The sequence below is a fragment of the Paramisgurnus dabryanus genome, chromosome 18, assembly GCF_030506205.2.
Source record: "Paramisgurnus dabryanus chromosome 18, PD_genome_1.1, whole genome shotgun sequence".
Classification (NCBI taxonomy): Eukaryota; Metazoa; Chordata; class Actinopteri; order Cypriniformes; family Cobitidae; genus Paramisgurnus; species Paramisgurnus dabryanus.
In genome coordinates this window covers 18,755,444-18,781,584 of record NC_133354.1, presented here as the reverse complement: position 1 = coordinate 18,781,584, position 26,141 = coordinate 18,755,444, and the positions used below count along the sequence as shown (strand labels likewise).

General features: G+C 40.2%; 3 protein-coding genes across 3 annotated transcripts; 2 read left to right on the top strand and 1 right to left on the bottom strand.

Moving 5' to 3' along the window:
- Positions 1-1,121: 1,121 nt before the first annotated feature.
- On the bottom strand, positions 1,122-25,459 carry pygma (phosphorylase, glycogen, muscle A). Its single transcript, XM_065287135.1, has 20 exons — positions 25,113-25,459; positions 22,307-22,408; positions 12,591-12,669; positions 12,269-12,372; positions 11,868-11,999; positions 11,387-11,498; positions 11,093-11,175; positions 10,590-10,733; positions 10,390-10,482; positions 7,189-7,335; positions 6,729-6,892; positions 6,520-6,634; positions 6,209-6,310; positions 5,981-6,128; positions 4,205-4,263; positions 3,567-3,708; positions 3,275-3,482; positions 1,885-2,019; positions 1,713-1,779; positions 1,122-1,638 (listed from the first exon to the last, which is right to left on the bottom strand). Exons 1-20 carry the CDS (start codon positions 25,353-25,355, stop codon positions 1,489-1,491), a joined length of 2,529 nt encoding a protein of 842 aa, XP_065143207.1. The 5' UTR covers positions 25,356-25,459; the 3' UTR covers positions 1,122-1,488.
- Positions 13,727-19,480, top strand: LOC135776785 (uncharacterized). The gene is made up of 3 exons (XM_073812624.1): positions 13,727-13,933; positions 14,438-19,295; positions 19,451-19,480. The coding sequence occupies exons 2-3, from the start codon at positions 14,649-14,651 to the stop codon at positions 19,478-19,480; spliced, it is 4,677 nt and encodes a 1,558-aa protein (XP_073668725.1). The 5' UTR covers positions 13,727-13,933; positions 14,438-14,648.
- LOC135776426 (uncharacterized) lies at positions 19,404-21,429 on the top strand. Its single transcript, XM_065287134.2, has 2 exons — positions 19,404-20,765; positions 21,270-21,429. Exon 1 carries the CDS (start codon positions 19,551-19,553, stop codon positions 20,508-20,510), a length of 960 nt encoding a protein of 319 aa, XP_065143206.2. The 5' UTR covers positions 19,404-19,550; the 3' UTR covers positions 20,511-20,765; positions 21,270-21,429.
- Positions 25,460-26,141: the final 682 nt, after the last annotated feature.

Genomic DNA, 26,141 nt, shown 5'->3' with positions numbered 1-26,141 from the left:
TCACTAATGTCTGTCATATGGCCTCTTGGGCAGTCTTTGGCCATTCAAAGCAGCCATGGTTTCCTGACCTTTAATATGAAGCTACATGAGACAAACATGAAGGAGAGTAAACGATAATACAATCTTTATATTTGGGTGAACAATCCCTTTAAATTTATACTACTGTATGTATTTTGCCTTCTTATATAAGGGGCAAGGAAAGCATTTTTTTCATTTAAATCATTCAGTCAAAAACTATTTAGAAAATAGATGTAGTTTAAAAAATAAATAAAATCAACATGAATTCAAAGATTATATTTGTAAGATTCTTAAACCTAAATATTACAGTTTTATAATCTTGGACATTAATTCGTCATTGACTCAGAGCAAAGTGGTTTGCTTATAATTTATTACATCATTCTGTTTCATTTAACAAAAACAGAGTTGATACAAAAGGCCTTGTATTTGGGTTAGTTGGTTATCATTATTAATAACAGCTGATAAGAGTCTGCATGTTTTGTTCAGTCTTTCTGTTGCCGGTTGCATTAAATTAAGAGTGCGTTTTAAGAAATAGCCTGACCAGCTTATAAGTAGTTAGAGGGTTTTGTGGACTTATATCAGTGACTTAAAAATGTAGCTTTTTCACAAACCACGCATAAACATTTTTCTCTCACAAATACAAACATGTACATATATGTAGCTCATATAATATTGTAGCCCAGTTTGTGCCGAACGCAGGGTTTGGAGACTTTTGCCATTATTAAAGCAACTGAAAAAGACCAAATGTAAGATCATGTCAGAACCTCTGCCAGTGTCCCAAAATGGTCGGTTTTCCTATTAACATTTAAATGAGACCAATCTATCTTTTATGTAACTGACATACAAGTTATGACCAGAAAAATGAAGATACGCCCAAGCTGTTTTTACGCAACTGGCCTTTATGACCTTAAGACCTTGTATTTGTCTCCCATCTCCCATAACAAAACATTATACAGTTGAAAATAATCCAGTATGTTAAAAGTGCAACCACCAAATACCCTTTAATGTATGAGCAATGATTTAAAGCCATCCGTGAACCCATACGCAAGCACGTTTTTAATCCTTTAAGAACAAAACAGAACTAGCAGCCAAATGCAACAGTGTATAAGAATGGATTAAACTGAATTTTTTTTTTTTTTAACAGTTTACATTGGGGAGAAATCTATTGCATGTGAGACCCCAAAGATTACATGAACACAGTACTGAATTCATATATTAAGAGTTATCAGGATCCTCATTCATCACAGCTGCCACCAAAAGGATGACTAAGATGATTTTGGAGACGTTACAAGTTGAACATTGATTGAGTTTGTTGAATGTATTGATTGTTCAGTGACTGATGCAGAACATTATAGATTGAAGATTGACTGGCTGGTGTGCATTATGAACTTTGTGCATAGCTGCATTCTTGAAGATGTAGCAATCGATCATACAGTTGCTCTTGGTTGGAGATAGATCAGGATAGGAGGTTTATTTTGGATCATCAGGTGCGGCGAGCTTCTCCAAGGTGGGCTCTACACCCCAGATCTCACGGGCGTACTGGGAGATGGTGCGGTCGCTGGAGAATTTGCCAGAACCGGCGATGTTGTAGATCGCCTTCTTGGTCCATTCCTTAGGTTTCTGTACAAGTAGGAAGGACGATTGAGAATATTGCAGATTCATCAAAAACTTTTTTCAGTCGTGTTTACACTTACCTTATACAAAGCATTGACTTTCTCCTGGCATTTGATGTAGTCCTCATAGTCAGCAAACACCTTGAACCTGCACAAGGGGAAACCATAAAATCTATGAGACCTTTGTGGTAGCGTGCAAGAGTTTTTGATTTGAAATGGCATGTATTATACATATATATAAAAGTGGCTTGACCTATCATTGTGCATCAACATGTTGACAATGTCTTTGAAGAGGTCTGGCTGTTTGGGGCTGAAGAAGCCTCCTGCAATCTGGTCAATGGCCTGTTTTAGCTCTGGAAGACGATTGTAGTATTCGGATGCGTTGTATCTGTCAGATGGAAAAGGTCATGTCATATATTATGAATGTGTTTTTTGTTTCTGTTCTTAAGATAAGATGTTACTACACGCAAGTCTAGGTAACTTTTAAAGGTGCAATGAGTAACTCTTAAAAAGATCTCTTGTCAGAAATGTGATATAATATACATAAATATATGTTCAGTGGTGTATAAAGACCTTACATAATAAACTGTATTATTTTTATTGCCTTAGGATGAGCAGTTTTATCTACATTAACGCACTTTGAATTACCTCTGTGTATTAAATGTGCTATACAAATAAACTTGCCTTGACTTGCCTACAGTAGCCCTAAATGGACAAATTGCTCTATAGAGTGCATATTGTCTCAGATGATGACACATTTGTCCTGTGGCGCCTACTGTAGCTTCACTATGGGTTTTGAAAGGGAGGGGTGAGCTTTGAACTAAGCCTTTGGTTCCGATTCACAGTCTCACCACTAGATGGCACTTAAAATCTACACAGTGAACATTTAAAGGGGAAGTTCACCCAAAAATAATAATTCTCATGTTGTAACAAACCTGTATAAATGTCTTTGTTCTGATGAACACGAAGGAAGATATTTTGAGGAATGTTTGTAACCAAACCGTTTGTGAGCCCCATTCACTTCCATAGTAGGAAAAAATAATACTATGGAAGTGAATGGGGTTCGTCATCTGTTTGGTAACCAACGTTCCTCAATATATCTTCATTCGTGTACATCATTTTTGGGTGAACATCCCTTTAAAACTATAGCAGCCAAATATTAAAATTACCCCATGATTTATTCACACATAAGCCATCCGAGATACATATGTCCATCATCTTTCAGACAAACACATTTGGAGTAATTTTAGCATATATCTTTCCTCTTCCAAGCTTTATAATGGTAGAACACAGGGATCAGGGAGTAACTTCTGACTTTAACCCTCAAAAAAGTGCATTCATCCTTCACAGAGGTAATCCACATGGCTCTAAGGGGTTAATAAAGGTCTTCTGAGGGTAATTTTAAAGTCAGAAGTTGTTCCGTGATCACGGTTTTCTACCATTATAAAGCTTGGAAGAGCAAGGACATTTACTAAAATAACTCCAAATGTGTTCGTCTGAAAGATTAAGTACATGTGTATCTCGGATTGCTTGAGGGTGATAATTTTGATATTTGGCTGGAGTATACCTTTAAGTATGTTATATTGCTTTAATCTAGCAGCTCCAATATTATTTATTAAAAGCATTAGTAGTTATTTTCCAACCCTCTGGCATCCATGGCATCAACATCTTCCACTCTCATGCCGAAGATGAAGATGTTGTCTTCTCCTGCCTCCTCTGCCATCTCCACATTGGCTCCATCCATGGTACCGATGGTCAGAGCTCCATTCAGCATGAACTTCATGTTGCCTGTTCCAGAAGCTTCTGTGCCGGCTGTGGAGATCTGCTCGGACAGGTCAGCCGCTGGGACAGCTGAGAGAGAAGATTATAAAGATGTTCTTTAAACTCATTTGTTCCTTTCAAGTACTGAACAACTATAATGTTCTCGTCTGTCACCTTTCTCGGCAAGGGTGACCCTGTAGTTCTCCAGGAAAATGACTTTGAGGCGGTCACCCACCACTGGGTCGTGGTTGACCACCTCACCAATAGCCGTGATGAGACGAATGATCATTTTAGCTGTGTGGTAACCTGGAGCAGCCTACAGTAGGATGGAGCAAATCAATAATAGGCATCAAACAACAACTTAAACAGAATGACAAAAACAACAAGACTTTTTAAAGATGTAATATAAATCTTTGGTGTCCCCAGAGTACGTATGTGAAATTCTAGCTCAAAATACCATATAGATAATTTATTAAAGCATGTTAAAATTGCCACTATGTAGGTGCGAGCAAAAATGTGGCGTTTTTGGGTGTGTCCTTTAAAATGCAAATGAGCGGATCTCTGCACTAAATGACAGTGCTGTGGTTAGATAATGCAGATAAAGGGGCGGAATTATCCCCGTCTGACATCACAAGGGGAGCCAGATTTCAATGACCTATTTTTTCACGTTCTTGCAGAGAATGGTTTACAAAAACTAAGTTTCTGGGTTGTTCTTTTTCACATTTTCTAGGTTTATAGAAGCACTGGGGACCCAATTATAGCACTTAAACATGGAAAAAGTATATGTCCACTTTAAATGACTCCAAGTTTACCTTTCCTCCAATCATAATTGTTCTTGGGGTCCACTGCTTGTTGGGATCCTTCTTAATGCCTGTACAGGTATAAACAGAAACAACACAACAGTAGGCGAGTTGTTTACTTTGCATTTAGTCCGTACATTTCCACCATTCATGTGGATATTGGGAACACCTGCAAGCATATGACAGATGGGCTGAATCACATTGACTTTCCATTGTATTTCGTGTTTACCCCCCTTTTAGGACTTAATGAGAGCTGGTGGACATGTTACAGTACACTGTTAAGAACGTCCTTGTTGAACTTAAATGTTTAAATTTAATCAACTTGAATTACACAACTTTTTTGACTAGTAAGGAGTTGTTATAAATAATAAAAATTAGCTACAGTTATTTCAAAATTATTTTTATAATTTATAGCAACTCTTCACTTGTCAAGAAAGTTGAAATTAATTGTAGTTTCAAGTTGATTAAACTGAAAAATGTAAGCGCAACAAGGAATTATTACCTACTTTTTATACTATTAATCCAAATATTCATACAGATATTGTTTATATTATTATGTTTTGTTTTAGTTTTTATTCTGATAAACCATTCATTATCATATATCAGTGTTGATCACAGAAAACTGGCAAATAAATGCTAGAGTGCCTTCTGTGTGAGCGCAAACATGTCATGGGATTGATCCCATTGTGAAAAAAGCCAGGAACAATGCCGTAAGACGTGTGTCATAGTGAGGACGCATGTGTCGTCCCAATGACATAGTTTTTGTACAACGCTTTGACCAAGGGATATACGTTTACAATGATAATTGATCGATACACAATGAGCTAGTTTCACAAGCGTAGTTTCTAAAGAGGACAATTACAGATAATAAGCTAACTTAAAGCGATAGTTCACCAAAAATGAAATTCTGTCATCATTTATATACCTGTGTGTATTACTTTGTTCGGCTGAATACGAAGAAAGATATTTTGAAGAGTGTTTGTAACCAAGTTGATCTGGGGCACCATTAACTATCATTTTAGGACAACATAATACTATGGAAGTGAATGGTGCCCCAGATCTGTTTGGTTCTTAAAACATTTTTTTTATTTTCATTTGTGTTCAGCAGAATAAAGAAATTCATACAGGTTTGTAACAACTTAAAGGTGCTCTAAGCGAATCTGTGTGATGTCCCTTCTTGTTGACGTTTAAACAAAATGGAGCGTAGCTAACTCCTCCTCTCCCCCTCCCTTTCATGCTTTCTGAACGAGTCATGAACACGCCCAACCCCCACTTCCAAATAATTTTTGTTGTTTATTGGCTGGAACACTTTGTTATGTTTCGTGGTGGTAGGTTTGACCATTTGTTTTTGTTGCAGTTTGCGAAGCCTAGGCTGTCTGCAGAGACCGTGTTTTTTACAGTGTGTTGTTCAGAGGACAGGCAGCTGGCAGATAGTGAGATGTTTACTGTATGAAACAAATAATGTTTTATGGCCTAAAACGCATGAATTCGCTTAGAGCACCTTTAAGGGTAAATAGATGATGACAGAATTTTCATTTAAGCTGTTGAGGAAAATAGTTCACTAAGTGCACAATTAAAATTACATTACACAATGTCTTCATGGGATCTTTCCGGGATGTATGTGAACGCATGCACACATTCCAGAAGACGGTGTGAATAAACCAAAACAAAACGATCCCGGGACCAATCCGTAATGGTGATACACATTACCAGCGTATTTTTGGAATCTCTGTTGGAACGAGGTAATAGAGACACGAAAGAAGTTGCACAACTGTAGGAGCCACTTACGGTTGTAGTAGGTAATGATGTGCAGACAGTTAAGCAGCTGTCTCTTATACTCATGAATTCTCTTGACTTGAATGTCAAACATGGAGTTGGGGTTGATCTTAACTTTGTAGTGCTCTTCCAAATGCACAGCGAATTTCAGCTTGTTCTCCTAGAAGAGGCCAAGATATCAACTTTAAACTCAGAAATCACATTTTCATAAATGCACATACTGTATGTATTCTTCCTAACCTGTTTAACTTTGGCAACGTCTCGAATGAATGCCTCGTCGTTGACGAAATTACGAAGTTTTTGCAGCTGATCCAGATCTCGAATAAAGTCCTCTCCGATCCTCTGACATTTGAGCAAGACAGGGAATTGTTAAGTGGAGTTAAATGGACTATTAGAAATCACTTTAGTTAGAAGTATATGGTTATTATCACTCCATGTAACAGTAAATGATATAAAAGAGAAATTACTGCTACGCTCAAGTTGCCTGCTGTCACAGCTGGACATTCTGTCTTTGTTATAAAACAATTTATGTTATGATTGACTGTACCAACCTCAGCAATGACCTCAGCCAGACCGGGGTTACACATTACCAGCCAGCGGCGAGGGGTGATACCGTTGGTTTTGTTCTGGAACTTGTGTGGGTCCATTTCATAGAAGTCTTTGAATCTGTACGTGAATACCACAGCGTAAAGGATCAATTTATTATATGTGTGTGATTAATGCATTAATGCATCTGCATGTGTTTGCAAATAAAACATACACGGTAGCTTTGAGGATGTCAGAGTGAATACGTGCCACACCGTTCACTGCATGAGAGCCAACGATGCACAGATGAGCCATGTTGACTCGCTTCTGCCCGCCCTCTTCAATCAAAGACATGCGGCGCATGCGGTCCACATCGCCGGGGTAAAGAGAGGACACGCGCTAAAACAACAAACACAATGTGTGCTACACCATCAAAAAACAAATGGTTCCTGGGGCAGTTCCCCTTTGAAAAGGTCCTCATATGTACCATTGAGGTACAGATATGTATAATATTTGTTACTAATATGTACCTTTGAAGTAAAAACATGATCACTTTAGGTGCAAAATGTGAACTTTTTGAAAGGGTACTACCACCCCAGTGATATGGACCATTTTTTGACCATTAACAGTTAACACTAACACGTCTTGATTCATTGTAGTGTGAGTGTGTGTGTTGGTTTTGTGTTGATTCCAACCTCCATGTGGCGCCGGTTGATTTCAAAGATGATCTCGAGGTGCCGGGGCAGCAGGGTCTGGAAGAGATCAAGAGGCCAGCGTTCCAGAGCCTCAGGCAGCACAGTGTGGTTGGTGTAGGCACATGTCTTAACACAGATGTCCCATGCCTGCAGGGAGTGAAGAAGTCAACATAGTTTGACTTATCTGATAGATGTTGTTTGAATTATTAAGAACATTATATGGTGCACCTGGGATGGGGGGGTAATATTTAGTACAGAAAAGGGAAGAAGTGTATCTTTAAAGGAACAGTATGTAGGATTGTGGCCAAAACTGGTATTGCAATCACAAACCTTGTGGCTAAAACTGGTACTTCAATCACACAACTAGTGGCCAATACGCAAAATGACAACATAACATCAGTTGAGGGCTGCAACTCCACTTTTTAAATGACAATATCCTTGCCAGGCCACTGATGTCAGTGATAAAAATATTTGAAATTAAAATAAATTCTTAATTTCTAGTGACATATCAGGGCCATTTTATGATTAATTGATATAAATTTCTTACATACTGTTCCTTTAATGAAAAATGATAATGAAATATACATTGTTAGTAAAAAGTTGAGGTTCAAGTTTAAGTTCATGATACAGAAAATTGATTATACTGGTAAGAACTAACTAAAAAATGTCTGTATCTATTAGGGGTGTGATGAGATCTTGTGTAATGAGATTAAAATGTCAAAATATTTCTCGTGGATCAGCATTTTACAGTCTTTTACTGCATGTGCTTTTTTGTTTGGGTTTCCATTAATGTTTTTTTGGGAACAAATAATACGTTTAAGATGCCGTTGTGTTTGTTCAGTGATCAATCTGTTGATCAGTGTCAGATATGAAGTTTTTCAGCAGTTTAAACCCTCAATCTAAGTTTACATGTTTTACATGAATGTTCTTGCTCAAGAATTACAGTGGCTGTATAAATTCTATTGTAAAAAAAATGGACAAAAATTAAAGATTTAATGTATTAAAAAAAGATTTAAATGTGTTAAAAAACATTGTTTGGCCCAAAGTAAGCATTTTCTCGATCTAAAATGAAAGCAAAAATAACAATCATGAGTCCGCTGGTGCCCTCTTCAGGAATTTGTTATAATACATAACGCTGGTTTTTATTACATATTAAAGGAAAACACCACCGTTTTTTTATATTTTACTATGTTCTTACCTCAACTTAGACAAATTAATACATACCTATCTTTATTCATGTGTTAGCATTTAGCCTAGCCCCATACATTCCTTAGGATCCAAACAGGGATGAATTTAGAAGCCACCAAACACTTCCATGTTTTCCCTATTTAAAGACTCTTACATGAGTAGTTACACGAGTAAGTATGGTGGCACAAAATAAAACATGGCGATTTTTAAAGCAGATAAAAATGATAACTATATTGTATGGCAGAAGAGCACTTAGTTTCGACCTTGGGCGTAGTAATATTGACTGAGTTTGAGCGAGGGGGGGTGGTGATGATGTTACTGCGTGCCATAATTTTAAAGGTTTGTTTCTCACTTAGGTCTAATTTTATTAACCAAAAATATCAAAATACTTCATTATCAACTACAAAATGAAAAACATTGTAAGGGACAGTCCTAGATTAGTTAAAACATTTTAAAATTATGTGATTTCAGCTCCTCATTTACATATTTTATCACTGAGGATTTCTTAAAAAGTGTAAAAACTTGTCTTGTTCTCGTGAAGCCAATCTGGTGGAGTAAGTGTCTCGTCACTTTGACAATTCTAATACCCGGTGGATATGAGTGCTAAAACAAGTACTGCAAAAACAGTAGGTGTTTGAAAATATAAAAAATTGTATACATGTGTGTAAGTGTATGTATGTGCATGCAAAGCTAATGCATGAGTTTTTGTTTGTTTGTCTGTTTATTTCTTATCACCATTCCAGCATCTCTAGCTATATTCATGGCAAGAACCGATTAAACTATACACAAAATAGGTGAGGACAATTTGGCATCTCCAATTCACCAATAGGCTTTATGCCCAGCTGCACTACTTCCTGAACTTAAACCAGCTCCTTGTTTCCTGTCTGCCATTATTGGACAAATTGATTAATCCAGGTGTGTCTGATTATTGTTGTTGTGACTACTCAGGTCAGGCACACCTGGATTAATCAGTTTGTCCAATAATGGCAGACAGGAAACAAGGAGCTGGCTAAAGTTCAGGAAGTAGTGCAGCTGGGCATAAAGCCTATTGGACTGTGAGAGGAAACCGGAGTAACCCACGCTGACACAAGGAGAACATGCAAACTCCTCCCAACCTCCTTGCTGTGAGACAACAGCACCACACCATCTACATGAGCGTATGGATAGGTATGTGTCCAAGGATTGACTGATCATCTGACTAAATAACAGAATCATTGTACTTTGTTGCCCTCTAGTGCCGTCAAACTGTGATTGTTTAATGCAATGACTGTTTAAAGATTGTAAATCAAGCTAGATAACAAATCAGTCCATGGGCGGGCTATTTTTGTCGATAGTGAGGGCGGAAATGTTTGGTTGTTTGCTAAGCATAGCACCACCAACTATTTTTGCTGCTGAAACAACAAAAACAATCAACATTGCGTCCAAAATGTAAGTGACTAAATATTAATAACTTGTTAAGTGAACTGTCATATGAAATCTGTACATTTTTTACCGTGATGTGATGCTGCTTAACTGTATCATGTTATTAAAAACTCCATTTTACCGCAGTATGTTTAACTCACTTTGTTAACACATTGTGAACTAACTTTGTGTTTGCTGTGCTTATTTGTTTAACTTGGCGTTATTATATTATGCACTTTCGGTCGCCATTGAGAAAAGGAGTCAGAATCATTATCGTGTTTTGGTGATTGTTATTGGCATTTTAATAAGACTAGGCTACTTATCCGGTCGAGCAAGTAAAATTCTCTTTCACTTGGCCTTTTAAAAAATCCACTTGTGTCTGATATTAAGTGGACAAGCGTTGATGTCGAGCCCTGCGACGTGTGTTTGACTGCTTAAGTAGGCAAGGTCCAATATTTACGACTCCTCCGTTGTATTGCGTATGTCAGTTCTTCCTAGTTTTTGTCCATTTAATTGCAGTGAGGTTGATCTCATTTGTGCCCCCCCTCCTGAAAAAATGAAATGCCTGTCCGTGAATTTGTGTCTGGCGCCGGGATTGTATCAAAGTCGAACCTTCTCCCATGGTAGTTTTTCGTCATCGACCAGGATTCTCATCAACTCGGGGATAGCCAGAGCAGGGTGAGTGTCATTCAGCTGAATGGCCACCTGAGAGAAACCAAGAGACTTTCATAGAGCAACATTCTGACTCTCACATCTCATCTGAATATGCACGGTGGTTAAAAGTCTGAAATCTTTAACGGTGAGGACCTTACCTTATCAGGCAGAGTGCTGAAATCAGTGCGCACGATTTCCCTGGTGCCAAACTTGGAGGCCTTAAAGCGGCGGATGATGTCTTGGAGAGTCGCAGCCACTACAAAGTACTCCTGCTTCAATCTAAGCTCCTTACCCTCAAAGAACTGTGTGAAGACGGGGCAGACAGCTTTAGGCAAGACCACTTCAAAAGCGGCACTGTAACCTGTATGACTTTTCTCCCATAAAACACCAAAGTTTAGGAGAATATTTGTTCTGCACTTTAATATATAATGAAAGTGGATGTGGACCAGGGGCTCTAAAGCTATAAAACACAGAAAGGCAGCATAAATGTACACATCACCATTCACTTTGATTGTATGTACAGAGCAGATAATTTTTGTGTGCTACAAAAACAACACTGTTTGATTTCCTTAGTGCAAAGTCATACAGGCTATGAAAGAAATATATAATAGTTGAACTACAGTATGTATATACAGAAAGCCACACGTGTATATTTACTGACATTGTCATTGGGGTAGAGGACACGGGAGATATTCTCAGCCTGGTTCCTGTCCAGCACAGCCTGAATGTAATCACCAACATTAACTGAAAATGATACGAGAACATATAAGATGCTCATGTCTGTCCAATCCAGGTTAAAGTCTCATAATCTTATAATGGTTTGATTTCACTCACTGATCTTAATATTAAATATATCAAGGTTATATATTTCTATATATATTATACATGTTCTTTAGGAGGATTTCATGTAACTAGGTTTTCACAAACTGGGTCACAAATCATTTTTAGCACTCACAATCCTTCAGGTTAAAATCACAAGGGGCCTTTGCAGACCACAGCCTCATGGTGTTGACAATGTTGTTTCTATAGCCGGGTACAGGGACGTCATATGGTAAAGCCAAGATAACCTGTAAGCATAGTATTTAATAATTAACATCCCTACTGAAAAAAACAGCATACCAGCAAGACCAGCATATGTTGTGTTTTGGTGCTGGTTTGCTAGTGAACACCAGCTAAACCAGCATCGGCACCAGCATTAGCACCAGCTAAACCAGCACCAAACCAGCATTAGCACCAGCTAAACCAGCATTAGTACCAGCATCCCATGCTGGTCATACCAACATATGTTGTGTTTTGGTGCTGGTATGCTGGAACCACCAGCTAAACCAGCATAGACCAGCATGATTCCCATGCTGGTCCGTGCTGGTTTGATGCTGTTTTTTTCAGCAGGGATTACTGTACATAAACATACATGTTCACCAAAAGCAATGCTTTACCTGAGTATCCACCCATCTGACTCCATCTGGGTGATGTTCTGTCCTACCATAAAAGTGCACAGGGCGCATATATTCTGGACGGGCTTTCTCCCATGGGTTACCATAGCGCAGCCAATCATCTGCCTCCTCAACCTGGCAACCATTAATATTATGTGTTACATTTTGAAGTCATGCATATTCAGTTTTGACACTCTTAGAATAATTGTGATTTCAAGCTGTCACTCAGGCAGTACTATTTAAAAAGGTTATTTTACTGTATGTACTATTTAGGTACAGATGTGTATACATTTGGTACTAATATGTACCCCTTTAGGTGCAAATGTGTACTTTTTGAAATGGTAGCGCCCCAGTGACATCTAGTTGTGATTTTTAAATAAATAAATAAACGTCATTTCAACTACCTGCCAGCCATTGTCGATTTTCTGGTTGAAGATACCGAACTCATAACGAATGCCATAACCGTAGGCAGCCAGGCCAAGAGAAGCCATAGAGTCCAGGAAGCAAGCTAAAAAAATGATATAGGGAGAGCAAAAGAGGGTGTGCATTGTCCGATACAGATTTAACTTGTCTGTGAAAAGTTTTGAATGTTTCAGGATTGTATCTTGTAGGCTTGTTCTGCACTCGTTTGACTTTCTTGTACAAAGTTCAATAAATCCATACTGTGAGTGAAGTTTCTTCTGTTAAACCTGAGTGTACAAAGGGCAGAGAGATCAGAATACAAACCAGCTAGACGACCAAGGCCTCCATTTCCCAGTCCAGCATCTTCTTCCATCTCCTGCAGCTCCTCCATGTCTAGACCCAGCTGAAAAACACAGCATGTCATTGGTCAGAAAATAAAAACAATGATTTTGTTGTTTCCTACAATGGATTTTATAGAGTGCTGCAGGGATGACGTTTTTTTGTAGGCCAGCCCGGAGGTAACAGTGTGTGGAGTAGACTTTTGGTTATTGCAAAAAATAAAAACGCTTAAACATTTTGTCCAACAAGATAATCTTAACATATAAACACATCTTTTTTGTGCGTTTACGAGAAATGAAAGCTAATCTTAAATCAACAAGCGAACTACACCGCAGTCTCTTGACATCATCGTGATCACCAAGCTTCCGACAGCTCTTTAAAACATATTTTTTTTGTTCCCTGTTAAGGATATACTCTGTGGATCTTTGTTGGGAATTGTGCCCATATTGGGTTGTTTTTGAGATCTTTAAATTGAGATCTTGGTAGCACTTTATTTCACAGTACGTGTACTCACCTTGTACATATATGGTAAATATGTTGTACTTACAGACAAATGTGTGGTACTTACTTTTGAGTATCTACATGGTAATTAAATGGTATCATTACTGTACTTACCAGTGGTACATACTTGGTAGTTATTACTGGGTATGTACTGGGTAATAACAGATACATACTTATAGTGTAGGTATACTGTAACTAACAAGAAACATTACTGTACTTAAAAATGAATGTACAGTATAAGTTATAGACAACGATGCATCATATTTTATGGTTTTACTAGTAAATATAACTCACAGTGGCGTATGTATACTATGCTATACCTTAGCTGATAGGTCCTGTGTAATAACTGTGTAAAATGCAACACTTTACTTTACAGTCCTGTTTCTATGCAATTGCTATAGACCTACTAGTAAATGTACCCAGTAGGTAATGCGTATATTTAATGCTTGGGTTTAAAGAGTACAACAAAGGACAAAGATATTGAGTACAAAAGTGGCACATCAGTAATGTTTGTTATTAGTTATCATATAGGTACATTATAAGTACCTTTTATTTACTTACACTGACCTGTATGTCCTACACACTTACCATGTATATAGATTTTGTAAGTACAGTAATTGTATTAAAGGCTCCTTTAAAAGGGACTTTTATTTTGAAACCGGAGCCGCCGCTGTTCTGCCGATCGTGAACCGTGTAGTTAGTTGAGCTGCCGCTGTCTGTGGTGCCTGTGTGAACTGTGTGAGCTGTCATCTAAATGATGTGAACAACTGTTTGTTGATGGTGATTGCTGCAGATGTAACATCAAGATGTTAGTCACTGACCTCAAAGTAAGCCTTTTGTGATTTATATTTTGTGTTATTACCGATATGAACAGCTGTACATGTATCTGTAAAATGCTGTATAATGCAGACATGCCCAGACTTGCCCTGAAGTAATCTTTCTGTTATATTAAGATTGTTAATATAATTTTCTTATGATTATTCGTTCTGTATTGAGCTGCAGATCAGTATTACGGGTTTCTGATGATAATTAATGATGCAAGATTTGCGTGTTTGAGAAGTTGTTAACGAGTGAGATTTACGTTGTGTTTGTGTAAATGCTTCGTCTTTATTCAGTCCATATATGGGCATTGCATAGTAATGACAGGATTGTTAATGAAAGTTTACTGATAAATACCTCGTTTTGTTTATGTAATTTCCTTGTTTAATAGAGATATCACTGATGTAAATGATAAATGCAAATTATTTATGTAACAGTGAATATTCGTAATGGTATATAAACATATATATATTTTAGTTTATTCATTATCTTTATTGTTTATTATTTTTCAGACTATGTTCATCTTTGAATATGCATCTGTGGTCCATCCCTTTACCATCAATACAAATCGTTAAACTGAATTCCTGTCTCCTCATTATTAGTGCTCTGATCGGCACTCAGAAGGGTTTACTCGTCCGATACAGAATCAGAACCTAACAGTCTTAAAGCCTTCCTAACAAAATTTGGTCCTTCGAGCCGGATAGAGTATTGCCTTCTGACATAATGGAATCTGATGAGGAGATTATTGGAGGAGCTCGCCCAAAACGCCATACTCGTCCTCCAGCCTACCTACAGCAGTATGATGTGCAATATACCCGAGGCAGACATATCGCTGAGGATGATGTCCGACGGACTTGGGAGGCACCTGTCCACCGGACTCCTCCCCCATCCTTCCAACCTTATGCCACCTCCCTTGGTGATGCCAGGGTCTGTTCCAAAGACTCACCGATCCTGTCCTTGGGTAATAAGCCTCCACAACATCCTGAAATACCTCAACCATCCTTCGCTTTAACTCGAACGGCTGATATCACTACCTCTTCACAAGACAGTGAGCTACAGCGCCTGCGTTGTGAGCGTGTACAACTAATGCAGACCCACCAGTCATTTCAGGCAGACTTACTGGAGCTAAGAGAAGTCCGTGCAGAAGTCAGAGAATTAGTTCAGGTGGCACAGTCTCTTCGCGCCGACTTCAAACAAGCCATATGCCAGATTCCCTCGCCTACAAAGCCTATGGCGTCAAACGTATACTGGCCCTCTATGAAGCCGCATGAATCCACCACCTTAGCAGAGGACGGACACTTCACTGAGTTTCCACCACCTCCATGGGCTGAACCTAATGACGACCTTAGGGCACAGATGGGCTACCTCACGCTGTCTGAAATGGGTGAAACTAGCTACCAATCAGTGGTTCCAGGGCCTGGGAAGTATGCCTTTGCATACTCAGCTACACCAGCGCCACCGTATCAGTCTCATTCCCCTAACACTTTTGGACTTCCTCCTCCTCCTACCCCTAAGGAGCTCCAAGAGTTATTAACACCTGCCACTATGCCCTTACCTTCCCATCACGGCGATAATCAGAGAGTCAGCTCAGTGCCAGCGTTCATGCATCCTCAAGCTTTGGCATCAGCCGCTAAGACCAACCAACGCCCTGTACCTCCTTACTCTGGTTCTGAATATGTGTACCGGGGTCCTACCCCAACGATTCCCAAGTTTAGTCGTCCTGATCCGGGTGAGTTTGCTCGACTTAGGATAGCTTTGGATAATCTTCTTCCCCCTGATGGCACTGAACTTTTCAAATATCAGATCTTAGTGGATCACCTTAAGCTTGACGAAGCCAAAATGATAGCGGATGCATATCTGAACTCACCTACACCGTTTACTGATACAATGGCTGCGCTCCATGAGAAATACGGTCAACCACATCAGTTAGCTTTGAAGAGGATCGCTTCTGTGCTCGAAAGTCCTGACATAAAGCGAGGTGATGTCTCCGCCTTTCAAAGATTTGCTCTTCAGGTGCAGTCACTCGTGGGTCTCTTGAGAACCTTGGGACGTGATGGCGAATTGGAACTTAGTTGTGGGTCCCATGTCGCACGCCTTTTGGGTAAGCTTCCCCCTGAGCAGCGTGCTGAGTTTCGGCGCCATATGTTTCGCCAACCTGGAACAACACCGAATTTGGTTGACCTTTCGAACTGGCTCCGTTACGAAACCTGGTGTCACAGCTATGATGCCGAACCAACGCCAAAGGGCTCGCATACTAAGTCAGACTCTGTGAAGAGGACAGTAACTATTCTGCATGGTGTTGGAGAATCCCAGGGTGAGACACCCATCCCTCGGAAAGTTCATGTTTCACAAACCAAGCCTGTGAAAGTCAAGCGTTATTGTCCTTTCTGTGATAAGGCAGAGCATTACCTGAGTCAGTGTGAGTCCTTTGCCAAGCTTACCTCCGACCAGGTCAAAACATGGATTCGCAGTAACAACCGTTGTTGGCGTTGCGCCAGGACACACCATGCTGCCCAGTGTGACCTAAAGAAGCCTTGCAATATCTGTCAAGCCATCCACCTTCGTCCTCTTCATGAGGTGAATGTCAGTTCCTTTCCCAAGGACGATTCAGCTAACATGGAAAAGAGTTGCCTGACAAGTTCTTCTTCAGATCGGTTCTTTCTGGATAAGCCTTGTGTTGGAGGTCGGGTTATGCTCAAAGTAGTTCCTGTAAACCTGCATTATGAAGATCGCACATTAGACACCTATGCTCTTCTTGATGATGGGTCGGAGAGGACTATTCTGCTTTCCACTGCTGTTAAGGCGCTGGGCATTCGGGGTGTTCCCGAGGATCTACCTTTGCGAACAGTGAGGGATGATATTCAGGTGCTTCATGGTTCGTCAGTATCGTTCCAGATCTCTCCCTTCTGTAAACCCCAGAAAAGTTACAAGATTAACCACGCCTTTACTGCAGATCGTCTTAACCTGTCGCGTCAGTCGTACCCCATAGAACAACTGCAACAGAAGTACCGACATCTGCGAGGTCTTCCTGTCCGTACGCTTACAGATGTCCAGCCATTACTTCTTATTGGTTCCGATCAACCTCACCTCATCACCCCAACAGAGCCTGTGCGATGGGGCGGCCCGGGTGCGCCAGCTGCGGTTCATACGCGCCTGGGATGGACACTTCAGGGCCCCATACCTTCCATGGGGCGGCCTCATGCCACACGGCAATGTCTGTTTACCTCCATTGCTCCAACTCAGGATGAACTCCTTCAAAATGTTCAACGACTGTGGCAGTTGGATGTTGTTCTACAGTGGGAGGGCAAAGCGGTGACCAGGTCCAAGGAGGATCAAAGGGCTATCGAGTTGCTTGACCTTAAAACTCTCACTCCAGAAATCGATGGAATCAAACGGTTGGCGACACCTCTACTGCGGCGGAAGGATATGCCTTTGCTGAATGCACCTAAGGAATCAGTCCTACCTACCCTTCGCAGTGTGGAAAGACGTCTGCTAAAGGACCCTGTAAAAGCTGAGGTTTATAGGGAAGAGATGAGGAAACTCATTGATACAGGAGTAGTTAAGGAAGTGTCTGACCCTGTAACTGAGCAGTCTGAAAGCTGGTATATCCCTCACCACATCGTCAGTCACAATGGGAAGTTTCGTGTTGTCTTTAACTGCTCCCATCAATACAGAGGACAAAGCCTTAATCAGTACCTGCTGCCAGGGCCTACCCTTGGAGCCTCGCTATTAGGTGTCCTGGTCCGCTTCAGAGAACATCCTGTAGCTGTGAGTGGGGACATCAAAGCGATGTTCCACCAGGTCCGTCTTCTCCCTGAGGACCGTCCTTTACTCCGTTTCCTGTGGCGAGACCTGGAGATGGATAAGGCACCCAAGATTTTCGAATGGCAGGTGTTACCCTTTGGCACGACCTCCAGTCCATGTTGTGCTACCTACGCTGTACAGCGCCATGTGCTGCGACACCCCCTGACTGATGAGGCGATTCGGTTCTCGGTAGAAAGATGTTTCTATGTCGACAACTGCCTGCAGAGTTTGCCTTCTTCTGATGCTGCTCGGACCTTGATTAATCGACTACGAGACATCCTTTCTGAAGCTGGATTTGAAATTCGCCAGTGGGCCTGCAATGATCCTGGTGTGCTGAGTCACCTCCCGACGGAAGCTCGATCCGCGAGTGTGGAACTGTGGTTGACACAAGGGAAGTCGGATGTCCCTGAATCCACGCTGGGTCTAAGTTGGAACTGGCAGCATGATACCTTGTCCTACAAGCATCGGCCTGTGATTTATGGAACTCCCACTTTGAGGAACATCTATAAGGTCCTGGCTTCCCAGTACGACCCGCTAGGATTCCTCCTACCTTATACGACTCGAGCAAAGGTCATCATTAAGCACCTGTGGAACAAACAGAGAGGGTGGGATGACCCTAACCTACCACCTGAACTTCTTCAGTCCTGGAATGCGTGGGAGGAGGAACTTCAACACCTCTCTTGTGTCTCTTTCCCCCGTCCTTATGTTCCTGTTGATGCTGGAATGGATAGAGCTACTCATGAAGTACACATCTTCTCGGATGCCTCCGAGCAAGCCTATGGAGCAGTGGCTTATCTCCGAACTACTGACCAGGATGGTCGGACTTACCTGTCCTTCATAGTCGCACGCTCCCGTGTTACTCCAAGACGAACTCACTCCATTCCAAGGCTGGAACTCTGTGGAAGTCTAATTGCAGCACAGTTGGCTAAGTTACTGGTGACCGAGTTGACCTTATGCATCAAGTCTGTTTCCTTGTGGACCGACTCTACCACGGTCCTCCAGTGGTTGAATTCAGAGTCCTGTCGCTATAGGGTCTTCGTGGGAAACAGAATCGCAGAGATTCAGGAACTGACTGATAAGTGTTCATGGCATTATGTCAGCTCTGTGGACAACCCGGCTGATGATCTCACGAAAGGGAAACCTATCCAATATCTTGCTGCACAGAACCGTTGGTCTCAAGGTCCCTCTTTCCTCCTGCAGGATCCCAAAGAATGGCCAGCAATCCCTAAACCTGAGGTTATAGAGGACAAGGCAGAAATGCGGAAATCTGTCTTCTGTGGGATCAATACCTTACCTCTTCCTTCTGAACACTCTGATAAATGGAACTACAACACCTGGCAAGAGTTATTGGACATGACTGCCCAAGAACTTCGGGCTATCCATGCTCCAGGGACACCTCCAGAGGCTGAGGATTACCGCCAGGCTGAGATCGATATTGTCAAACAGGTACAACAGGAATCCTTCCCTGAGGATTACAAACTGCTTCGGACTGGAAAGTCGGTCAGGTCTGGAAGTCGGCTGGTTACCCTAGCCCCTGAAATTGATCCGTCCAGTGGGCTTTTGAGAGTAGGAGACCGTTTAAGGAGAGTTGTTGACATGCAGGATTCTGTCTTGCATCCTCTAGTCCTGGATTCTAATCACCCGGTCACTCGTTTGATCATTCACCACTACGACCACCAGTTGCATCATCCTGGATCTGAACGTCTGTTTGCGGAAATTAGGAGATACTACTGGATCTTACGAGGACGTGAAGCTGTTAGGAGGTTTCAACGTGACTGCCCTGAATGTCAAAGGTGGAGAGCCCAGCCGACAATCCCTAAGATGGCGGATCTACCCTCTGCGCGCCTTCAGCTCTATAAACCTGCCTTCCATTCTTGTGGAGTTGACTGCTTTGGCCCTCTGTCTGTGAAAATTGGAAGGCGTACAGAGAAGCGTTGGGGCATTCTGTTCAAATGCTTGACTACCAGAGCTGTGCATTTGGACTTACTCCCTAGCATGAGTACAGACTCATTTCTCATGGCTCTAAGAAGGTTTGTCGCAAGGAGAGGAACACCAGCACAATTATTGTCGGATCGAGGTACAAACTTCCGTGGAGGTGAAAGGGAGTTACGGGAAGCTTATGCTGCACTGGTTCCTGACATACAGCATCACCTTGCCAAACAAAAGATACACTTCCGCTTTAATCCCCCTTCGGCCCCTCACTTTGGTGGGGTTTGGGAAAGAGAAGTCAGATCTGTCAAATCAGCCTTGTACACAGTTGTGGGTTCACAGCCCGTTCCTGAGGAGGTCTTAATGACAGTCTTGCTGGAAGTAGAGGCCATCCTAAACTCAAAACCTTTAGGATATGTGTCGTCAGACGTGGCAGATGCTGACCCTGTGACCCCAAATAGTCTCTTAATGGGGCGGCCCGATGGATCTCTACCTCAAGTCATTTACCCAGAATCGGAAATGTTGAGTCGTCGGTACTGGAGACACTCCCAGGTCCTGGCAGACCGATTCTGGTCTAAGTTCGTGAGGGATTATCTTCCAGGTCTCCAAACCCGGCAGAAATGGCAAGCCTCTCCTCCTGATTTGAACGAGAAAACCATTGTTATGATTGTGGACCCACAACTACCTCGAAGCTTATGGCCTGTGGGCCAAGTCATCAAAACCCACCTAAGCCCAGATGGTCATATCAGGTCAGCAGATGTGAAGATAAAGGACCAAGTTTATACCAGACCAGTAGCCCGCCTGGTCATCCTGCCAGCTTTACCAAAGGATGGACTTGACGCCTCCAAGTAAAGTCGCCTTTATGGGAAGCAAAGATGCTTGCATCTTTGGGGGCGGCTGTATTAAAGGCTCCTTTAAAAGGGACTTTTATTTTGAAACCGGAGCCGCCGCTGTTCTGCCGATCGTGAACCGTGTAGTTAGTTGAGCTGCCGCTGTCTGTGGTGCCTGTGTGAACTGTGTGAGCTGTCATCTAAATGATGTGAACAACTGTTTGTTGATGGTGATTGCTGCAGATGTAACATCAAGATGTTAGTCACTGACCTCAAAGTAAGCCTTTTGTGATTTATATTTTGTGTTATTACCGATATGAACAGCTGTACATGTATCTGTAAAATGCTGTATAATGCAGACATGCCCAGACTTGCCCTGAAGTAATCTTTCTGTTATATTAAGATTGTTAATATAATTTTCTTATGATTATTCGTTCTGTATTGAGCTGCAGATCAGTATTACGGGTTTCTGATGATAATTAATGATGCAAGATTTGCGTGTTTGAGAAGTTGTTAACGAGTGAGATTTACGTTGTGTTTGTGTAAATGCTTCGTCTTTATTCAGTCCATATATGGGCATTGCATAGTAATGACAGGATTGTTAATGAAAGTTTACTGATAAATACCTCGTTTTGTTTATGTAATTTCCTTGTTTAATAGAGATATCACTGATGTAAATGATAAATGCAAATTATTTATGTAACAGTGAATATTCGTAATGGTATATAAACATATATATATTTTAGTTTATTCATTATCTTTATTGTTTATTATTTTTCAGACTATGTTCATCTTTGAATATGCATCTGTGGTCCATCCCTTTACCATCAATACAAATCGTTAAACTGAATTCCTGTCTCCTCATTATTAGTGCTCTGATCGGCACTCAGAAGGGTTTACTCGTCCGATACAGAATCAGAACCTAACAGTCTTAAAGCCTTCCTAACAGTAATGTTTCTTGTTAGTTCAGTATACATACACTATATGTGCTGTCATTAACGTACACTGGCCTATATGTCCTACACACTTTCCATGTAGATATCATTTGTAAGTACAGTAGTGTTTGTTATTAGTTATGTACACTATAAGTACCTGTCATTAATCCACACTTACATGTAAGTACTAAATATTTATATTGTATATTCATTTGTAAGTACAGTAGTGTTTCTTGTTAGTTACAGTATACCTACACTGTAAGTATGTATCTGATATTACCCAGTACTTATCTACCGTTAAATAATAACTACCAAGTATGTACCACTGGTAATTACAGTAATGATACCATTTAATTACCATGTAGAAACTCAAAAGTAAGTGCAACACATTTATCTGCAAGTACAACATATTTACCATATATGTACAAGGTAAGTACACGTACTGAAAAATAAAGTGCTACCAAGATCGGTAGGGTCAGATTTACTAAATGGGGCAAAATAAGCACAATTCCAAAAAAGCGCTGATGGGAATGGTAATATCTGAGGGTTATTTACTAAAAAGGCACAAATTAAATAACACAGGCGCAACAGCTGATTTCCATAATGACCAACACAATCTACTAAGATTAGTTCAGGGTCACAAATAAGCAGAGCAGCACCCTTTAAGTCAGGAGTGGGGTATTACTGTTGTGTTTTATGTCGTAGAATAAAACCTGACAATATCTTGGGCTTGTGTTAACCCAAGATCTTATTAAAGGAGTTTAACCAAAACCCCATTGACTTCGGGACGATGGAACCGTTACTGCTAAACTGCTAAGTCGCTTCCACGTTTTTCCTACAAAAATATGTCATCCCTGCCGCACTTTACTGTGTGGTGTCCTACCTGGTAAGTGGCTTCATCGCAGGCATTCTCAAGTGCCAGATTCACCATAGTGTTCTGCAGGGTGCGGCCCATGTAAAACTCCAGTGAGATGTAATAGACACGCTGCACATGGAGCAAGAACAAACCAGAACAAATGTAAGATACTTAGGAAACCTGCACAGTCATCCATCCATTCACATCAATGTTAGTTCATTCTCATTTGGAAATGCAAACAAAATCTTGTTAACAGTTACGGTGTGAGTTGGTAGCATTGCGTTTGCAATAAATGTCAAGGGTTTGAGGGAACACACATGCTGATAAAATCTATAGGCCAACCTTGAATGCACTTTAAGTTATTTTGGATAAATGTGTGTGCCATGTTTTTTGTACAGTATTACTTCTTGAGAATTCACTTGACTTGAAAACAAGACCACCTTTCCACCACTATTTTTAGACTTCATTGAAGACTATTTTAATACAGAAGACAGTAATTTCTGATGATGCGATGATACAGGGTGCCATCTGAAACCATTCCTGTTGTAACCTCTGACATTTTCGACTTTTTCCCTGGCGTATGAGAAGGAGAAGAAGCGAGGTCACGGAGGTGAGAAAGGGTGTGTGGGGGGAAGGGGACCGGTATTATGTAACACTGGTATTTTGACTGAAGCAAAAATAACCAACAGTTAGGTCAGCAGCAAAGGTCACAGCGTGTTTAATGTTGTGCTTTCATGCAGATGATAAGGAAGATCTAATCTGGGTGCTCAACAAGTTTGTCATCTGTCTTATACAGTTACATGAAAACAAACTGTACTGTTAAAAAGATATTAAGTAATTGGTAAACTTTTAAGAGATTTTAAATTCCTAAAAATGTTTCCAAGGGTTAAGTATTATAGCATATTATACATTATTATTATACTTTATTTGTTTTACATTTTGTTGTTTAACTTACAAATTTCCCTTTAACAAAATTTACTTTTAATGCTATTGAAATCCATATAAACATAAAGGGTTAACAACTATCACTAAAGCAATGCAATCTTTATTAAAACAGCTCTCATGAATATTAATAATATCCAGAAGTGATGGAATTTGACTATCCAAATACTTAGAATAATCGATGATCAGTCCTTATTTTTTATAGACTGTGCCGCTTAATTTAAAGTTATTAATTGTTTGTTTAAAATACATTTTATTGTATTATTTTTATTTTCAATCAAATGTTTAATCTAGATATATTAACTTTTAGCTTGGTGAACCAGTCAGAATGGAAGAGAAGGACAGCATCAGTCCTTATTCACTTTTATATGGTAAATAAAAATCAACATTATTCTTCAGAGTTTTATTACATTATTTTATTGAATGATGTGAGGGTCAGTAAATGATGACAGCATTTGTGTGAACTATTTCCTTTCAATATTAATTTCTCGTCACTTTTTTCAGCAGGTCCTCAATGAGAGCTGATAAGTGGAGATTGCTTTATATTCTAGTTTTTCACATCAGTTTTGTTTTGTTGGCTGAGCTCCAGACAAATGACAGTCACGCTTTCAAGGAAACACTCAAGAGCCTCATTTAAGCTCTAATGATCAAGTCAAGGTTTATTGCCAATGGCCATCAACAGAATAAAGCAACAAAATTTAGTGGGTGAGCGGAGAGAACACATCTCATCTAAATCCAGTGCATTTTATTTTACTTTATTCATTACTTTATGAAGATTTGAGATAATATTATGATGTACTATACAGTCAAGTTCAGAATAACTCTCCGAGAAAATTTATAATGAGGCTGAATTACACATCTCCTCTTTCTCCGGTATAGACTTTATATGTGACCTTTTTTAGGAGGCAACATTTGACCTTTATATCATAGACACCTTTTCCATGCAGGGACTATGGGCTGGGCTTGGAAAGGAAAAGGTCAGAGATGCTGGGCAGTGGTTTCATCTTCTGACTTCTCCACGGCGCTCCGATTTTAATGCCTTGAGCACTAACACATTTTCATACAATGTTTCTGCCACTGGCTTATTTCAATATTTAGTAACATTTCTACTGGAATAAAAAAGACCTTGTTGAAAGAAAATATCTATTATAAAATATAATCTTATTTGTTTGAAGATCTAATAAACAATGCATTGCTTGAATGCATTGTTTAATATTTAAAAGGCTTTATAATGTATGACCATGTCTGTAAAATCCAGCCCAAAAATCTCTATTTATGAGATTAGGAGCATTAAAGTTTGATTTTGATCATTGATTTTAATCTTTGACATGACCTTACTCTGTTAATATTAAAGATATTAAGGTTATATTTTCACTGTACGTTCTTTACATTATGTAGGATGATTTTATGTAGATGGGTTTTCACAGGAAGGGTCACATATATCAATCTGATGTACATACAGCCAGACTGTTAATATAATGTCGATTAACATAAACATTTCATCATATTGATCAATTTATCTTGAACACTGTGTATCAATGCAAGATTTCTTACTGTTGGCAGTGAGGTGCCAAAGTTGCACCTTGTTGCTGATCTGTAACAAGCACACTTGATTTTGTTAGAAATGTGTAATGCAGGATGTTTTAGAGAGTGTTTATCCTGGACCAGATCCGGAAAGCTTTCAGTGCAGAGTCATAAAAGGTCAGAAATGCTGTGGCCAAGCAGATCCATAGCACTCAAGCAAATGTCATGACATTACAGTGGGATTAGACCTGACAGATGCAAGCTTTATTGCCTTTACAGTATATTGCAAGTTGCTCTTATGCACAAAACCCCACGCTGTGGTGCAGTCATGCACTGGCTTGGGTTCAATCTGCATGCATGAACTTACTTTGGGGTCTTTCTCGTAATAACTCTGCTGTGTTCTGATCCATCTCCCTACCAGGTGGTCTCTAACTGTGTGTGCGAGCGCAAAGTAATAATCCCGTTTGGTGGATACATTTCTATCCTTCACCAGCGTGAAATGCAGATGGCGATTAAAGTTTTTCTTCAAGTCCGCCACATTTTCCACACCGGCGAGCCCTCTCACGGATATCTGCTTCTTTCTCTCGTGGTCTGACAGCGGTTTGGACATGGTGACAGGACTCTGGTCTCCGTTGACAATTTAGGTTAAAATGCAAACACCAGACAGCGCGCACACAACAGTACCAGCAGCACCCATTCAGTCGTGACAGCTCTCGGTATTTAAAGTTCGGCTTATGCATATTAATCAATGGGGCGGAGTTTGTTCTGAGGTATGAGCCAATTAAAAGTTCAATATGTAAAAAGTAAAGCGCTTAATGAGGAAACGGTGCATGCGCTTAATGTTATGCAAGAGATACACAACACGTGCACTTAATTTATTTTAAAGACAACTGAGTAAAACTACAAACTAAAGCATTTCTGAAAGACCCACTGAAGTACCCTGTAATGTACGCTACTGAGATAAACTGATGTGACTTAACAGGAATTACGGTTTTATTGAGTGGCTCCTCCCACTTTTAAATAGCCAATAGCGTTTAGTTTACCTCACGGCTTGGTACCTGATGGAAAAAGCAGAAGTGCAGATGAAGTCATAAAAATCATTGATCCGTACTGACGGAAGTGAGAGACTGTAAGTAAATGAGAGTATTGTCAATGTTTTGGAGAACTGTAGTTTATAGATGTCCTTAAGGCTAACATATTTATACTAAAAGACAAAAACTTCCATTTTGATTTTATGGGGACTAAGCTTGCACTGACATTAACAGACTCAATGACCCAACTCAAAGGCCATGATGATATTTGAACGGCATGCAGTGATGTGATCATATATAACAGCTGCGCCACTGCATTTGGATACAGCACTGTTGGGTGTAGTCTTTTACAATGGACTTTTGCA

What these genes read in the sequence shown, in the direction of transcription:
- LOC135776426 (XM_065287134.2), top strand. Translation starts at nt 19,551, where the DNA reads ATGGCGGATCTACCCTCTGCGCGCCTTCAGCTCTATAAACCTGCCTTC.
- pygma (XM_065287135.1), bottom strand. Translation starts at nt 25,355, where the DNA reads ATGTCCAAACCGCTGTCAGACCACGAGAGAAAGAAGCAGATATCCGTG. An exon ending in TCAGATGGGTGGATACTCAG is followed by an intron (nt 11,499 to 11,867) that starts GTAAAGCATTGC and finishes CTATGCTTACAG; the next exon opens with GTTATCTTGGCTTTACCATA. An exon ending in ATGTTGATGCACAATGATAG is followed by an intron (nt 1,780 to 1,884) that starts GTCAAGCCACTT and finishes CCCCTTGTGCAG; the next exon opens with GTTCAAGGTGTTTGCTGACT.
- LOC135776785 (XM_073812624.1), top strand. Translation starts at nt 14,649, where the DNA reads ATGGAATCTGATGAGGAGATTATTGGAGGAGCTCGCCCAAAACGCCAT. An exon ending in CGTCCAGTGGGCTTTTGAGA is followed by an intron (nt 19,296 to 19,450) that starts GTAGGAGACCGT and finishes TGCGGAAATTAG; the next exon opens with GAGATACTACTGGATCTTAC.